The sequence below is a fragment of the Carassius auratus genome, chromosome 40 (genome assembly GCF_003368295.1).
Source record: "Carassius auratus strain Wakin chromosome 40, ASM336829v1, whole genome shotgun sequence".
NCBI lineage: Eukaryota > Metazoa > Chordata > Actinopteri > Cypriniformes > Cyprinidae > Carassius > Carassius auratus.
This window is the reverse complement of record NC_039282.1, coordinates 19,049,736-19,054,819: the sequence shown is the minus strand read 5'-3', so window position 1 is coordinate 19,054,819 and position 5,084 is coordinate 19,049,736. Positions and strand designations below refer to the sequence as shown.

The 5,084-nt window shown below is 39.6% G+C and overlaps 1 protein-coding gene across 1 annotated transcript in view; it reads left to right on the top strand.

The window, feature by feature from the left end:
- Positions 1-363: 363 nt before the first annotated feature.
- Positions 364-5,084, top strand: part of LOC113058953 (26S proteasome non-ATPase regulatory subunit 2-like) — a 10,258-nt gene continuing 5,537 nt past the window's right edge. Inside the window, exons 1-10 of the mRNA XM_026227199.1 lie at positions 364-535; positions 895-951; positions 1,860-2,024; positions 2,100-2,221; positions 3,068-3,292; positions 3,375-3,533; positions 3,631-3,775; positions 4,619-4,679; positions 4,752-4,898; positions 4,973-5,079. Of these exons, the coding sequence (XP_026082984.1) occupies positions 431-535; positions 895-951; positions 1,860-2,024; positions 2,100-2,221; positions 3,068-3,292; positions 3,375-3,533; positions 3,631-3,775; positions 4,619-4,679; positions 4,752-4,898; positions 4,973-5,079 (1,293 nt within the window). The 5' untranslated portion in view covers positions 364-430. The remainder of the gene's footprint in view (positions 536-894; positions 952-1,859; positions 2,025-2,099; positions 2,222-3,067; positions 3,293-3,374; positions 3,534-3,630; positions 3,776-4,618; positions 4,680-4,751; positions 4,899-4,972; positions 5,080-5,084) is intronic.

The following is a 5,084-nucleotide window of genomic DNA, read 5'->3' as shown; positions in this document are numbered from 1 at the left end:
TATATTCAGACATAAAAATCCACTTTAAAAAAAAAAAGAATTTAAAATAACATAAAATAATAATTACTGTGTATTGTATTTGAAAATGAAGCTATTAAATATAATTATATATATTTCAAAACGCTTATAAATCATACAGAATGAGTTTTTTTGAGAAAGTAAAAATGCACAAAGTTTCCTGTGAGGGTTAGGGTTAGGTGTAGGGTTGGTGAAGGGCGATAGAATATACAGTTTTAACATTATATAAACCATTACACCTATGGGATGAAGACACTTGTTTACACAAAAACAAACGTGTGTGTATATGTACCGCCGCGAGGTGGCGGTGACGCGCTGGAGAGTTAGTAGCGGTCACGCGCGTCAGCCGCAGAAGAAGAAACAGCGTCAGCGGTGGTGAGTTGCGTTTAGAGAAACAGCAGCAGACGAAATCATGGAGGAGACCGCGAAAAAGGAGAAAAAGCCGGTGGAAATCACAGAAGACAAGGACAAACAACCGGCGGGGAAAGACAAAGACAAGAAAGAAGAGCAGGAGCTGGTAAGAAACGAGAAAAACGGGCGCTGAGGGACGGTTCAGATTCCGCCTGAGTCACTCTCTGCAGGCCCTTCACCCAAACACAGCCACAAAACACAATCTTTACCCTTATTAAACCCGATTTATCAACACATTATATGTTTATGAGAAGTTAATGCGACCGACATGCGGAATAAACTGACCTACAGACACTCAATGGGTGTTTATGTGCTTTATATGTATCTTATAGATATGTAAACACTGGGATGTATTGAATGAATGTCTGGATATCGTTATTAAACACTGAGGAGAAATTAATTCAGATGTGTGTGTGTGATGTTATAAATGAGTCTTTATATGAGTGTTATGTGTTGTTTCTGCAGTCAGAGGAGGACAGACAGCTTCAGGAGGAGTTAGAGATGCTCGTGGAGAGACTCACCGTAAGTTAATGTTTTATAATCATGGATCTATTATTATTAATTTATGAAATAGTTCACTGATGCAAAATAGTGTTTACCAATGACATAATAGTCCATGTTTCACAATAAAATAAAATCTCGATGGATAAAGTAATTATAATAAAAATTGTTTTTAAGAAAATAATTACAAATTTAGTTTCTGAAATTACTTGATGCAAAATAATGAATAATCGATACTGTTATTAATAATAAATACTAATAGTTAAAGTACTAAAATTGCTAAAATAAAAATAAATCAAAGCTGTTTAGAAATAATTTAAAATAATAATAATGCAAACAAAAAAGACCAAATAAAATTAAATATTTTAAAGACAATTTGAAATGATTTATTGGCAGCCAAATGAAATAAGTTGATGTTAAAGTGTTACAATTACTAAATATGAAATAAAAATAAATATTGAAAAAATAAAAATGATAAAAAGTTGTAGGAAAATGACTAAATCTGAAATAAAAAAATTAAACTATTTTGAAACATTAAAATAAAAAAAATTAAACTATTTTGAAACATTAAAATAATAAAAATTTATAAAAGAAAGCAAATAAGTCAAAGTAAAATGACTAAATCTGAAATAAAAAATAAATATTAAAAATGATAAAAGAAAGAAAATAAGTTTGAAATAAAAAGAGATTACAACGCTTTAGAAATATCTTTAATGAAATAATAAAATGATAGAAGCACAAAACGAAATACTTGAAATGAAAACATAAAAATAATAACTTTTAAGAAATTAGTTACTGATGAAAAACAAGGTTCATGAATAATGTCATTGGCCATTTTAGTCAAACCCTTCTGTAAAAGCACTCTCCTCCTGTGCTATTATTTCCCGCCGGATGTCACCGAGATGAAAGATGCTGTGTGTGTTTGTCAGGAGAAGGACACGTCTCTGTATCGTCCGGCTCTGGAAGAACTGCGGCGTCAGATCCGCTCCTCCACGACCTCCATGACCTCGGTGCCCAAACCGCTCAAGTTCCTGCGACCGCATTACGCCAAGCTCAAGGAGATCTACCAGAACATGTCTCCGGGAGAGAACAAGGTGTGCAGTCAGACAGCGTGAGCGAGCACAGCGTGTGCAATGTGCAGCGTGACCGTCTCTCTCTCTGTTTCACAGCTCTTCTGCGCTGACGTGGTGTCTGTCCTCGCCATGACCATGAGCAGCGAGCGAGAGTGTCTGAAACACCGTCTGCTGGGCTCCCAGGAGGAGCTGGCCTCGTGGGGACACGAATACGTCCGGTACGTCCATCACCCCACTGCCCTGTTCACTGGAACCACTCCAAATCAGTTACAAGCATTAAAAGATCATATATTTGCTGAAAAACTAAAGCAAAAATTGGACACTAAGTGAATTAGAATTTGTACTAAAAATAAAAAATATTAAAAAATATTATTTTTATTTTTTCACACATATATATATATATATATATAATTAGCTTTATATTTAAGTACTATAAACAAAAATGTGACCTATTCGGCCACTAAATGAAATGTTTAAATAGAACTACTAAAACTACAGCAAATTTAAAGTTTCTGATTCTTGTTTTAATTTTAATTTAAGTTTCAGTAATTATGTGCTCATGTCATTTTTATTAAGCTTTTTTTTGTACATTTCTAAAAGGCATTTATTTTTAATATCAGTTCCAAATATTAAAAACATGATATTACAAAAATTAGAAAAGTTGCTCTGGCCACTAACTGAAATAAAATGAGTACTTAAATTACTAAAAAATAAAGATTTTTTTTAAAATACTATAAACATTTCAAATGTTTGTTAACTAACTGAAAATAGTTTTAAATAGAACTACTAATTACTAAAACTACAACATATTTATTTATTTATATCTCTGTGGTTTTCAGTAATTATGTGCTCCTCTTGTTTTTTTTTTTGTTTTTTTTTTACATTTCTATTTACCGGTAACATTTATTTTTTACATTTCAGTTCCAAACATTTCTAAACCCTATAAATTCTATAACAAAAATTAGTAAAGTTGCTCTGGTCAAAATGTAAAAATAATTGGTTTGTAGATGCAACAAAAACGCCTGTGTTAGCGGTCAGTGAGCTGATCTCGTGTGTGTTTGCAGGCATCTGGCCGGAGAGGTGGCTAAAGAATGGCAGGAGATCGAGGAAGGGGATAAAGCTCAACAGGAAGTGCTGCTGAAGCTGGTCAAAGAGATCGTCCCCTATAACATGGCCCACAATGCCGAGCACGAGGCCTGTGACCTCCTGATGGAGATCGAGCGGCTCGATATGCTGGACGCGTACATCGATGAAAACGCTTATGCTAAGGTCTGCCTGTACCTGACCAGGTGAGACTCGGTTACCCACAATGCATCTGAGCACAGGTCTGTGTGTGTGTCGTGCCGCTCTGATCTGTGTTTGTGTCTGCAGCTGTGTGAGTTACGTCCCTGAGCCAGAGAACTCGGCCCTGCTCAAATGCGCGCTCAACATCTTCCGCAAGTTTAACCGTTACCCAGAAGCCCTCAGGCTCGCGCTGATGCTCAATGACGTGGAGCTGGTGGAGAACATCTTTACTTCCTGCAAGGACATGTATGATGCTCGTGAACAATACTAAAGCTGAGTCTCAAACTGGATTACACGGATAGTAACTGTGTGTGTGTGTGTGTGTGTGTGTGTGTGTGTTCAGTGTCACTCAGAAGCAGATGTCGTACATGTTGGGTCGCCACGGCATGTTCCTGGAGCTCAATGAAGATGTGGAGGACTATGAAGATCTGACGGAGATCATGTCCAACGTGCAGCTCAACAGCAACTTCCTTGCCCTCGCTAGAGAGGTGATGAAACACACACACACACACACTCATTCACTCTCTCACACACACACACACACGCTCGCTCACTCTCTCACACACACACGCACACACTCACACACGCACACTCTCACTCTCTCACACACACATGCACGCACGCACTCACACTCTATTGCACACGCATACTCTCTCACACACACACACACACACACTCACACACACTCTCTCTCACACACACACGCACGCACACACACACATACACACACACTCTCTCACTCTCACACACACTCTCTCACTCTCTCACACACACACACACACACACACACACACTCTCACACACAAACACACACTCTCACTTTCTCACACACACACACACACACACACACTCTCTCTCACTCTCTCAGACACTCTCACACACACACTCTCTCACTCACACACACTCACCGTCACACACACACACACGCACTCTCTCTCACTCACACATACACTCTCACGCACACACTCACACACACACATACACTCACTGTCACACACTCTCACACACACACACACTCTCTCTCACTCTCTCAGACACTCTCACACACACACTCTCTCACTCACACACACTCACCGTCACACACACACACACACGCACTCTCTCTCACTCACACATACACTCTCACGCACACACTCACACACACACATACACTCACTGTCACACACTCTCACACGCACACACACTCTTTCACACTCACACACAAATATATTTTATATCCGATCAAATGGAGAAAAATTTTTTTTATGTATATTAGTATAGAAAGAATAATCAGAATGTAAAAGTAATTATTGTAGGTGTTTGATGTTTCATTTTGATTCTCTTGTCTGAAGCTCGACATCATGGAGCCGAAAGTGCCAGACGACATTTACAAAACGCACTTGGAGAACAACCGTAAGCCCCTCAGCTTGTGTGTGTGTGTGTGTGTGTGTGTGAGATGTGTGTCACTGAGTGTGTTTCTCTCAGGCTTCGGCAGCAGCGCGTCTCAGGTGGACTCCGCTCGCATGAATCTGGCCTCGTCCTTCGTCAACGGCTTCGTGAACGCTGCGTTCGGACAGGACAAGCTGCTCACGGACGACGGGAACAAATGGCTGTACAAGAACAAGGACCACGGTGAGAGCAGGCTCACGTCTGTGCAGCTAGACGAGATCAGTCTGGTGATCTGATGAGATGTGTGTTTGTGGCAGGGATGCTCAGCGCAGCGGCGTCTCTGGGGATGATTCTGCTGTGGGACGTGGACGGAGGTCTGACGCAGATCGATAAATACCTGTATTCCTCCGAGGACTACATCAAGGTGCG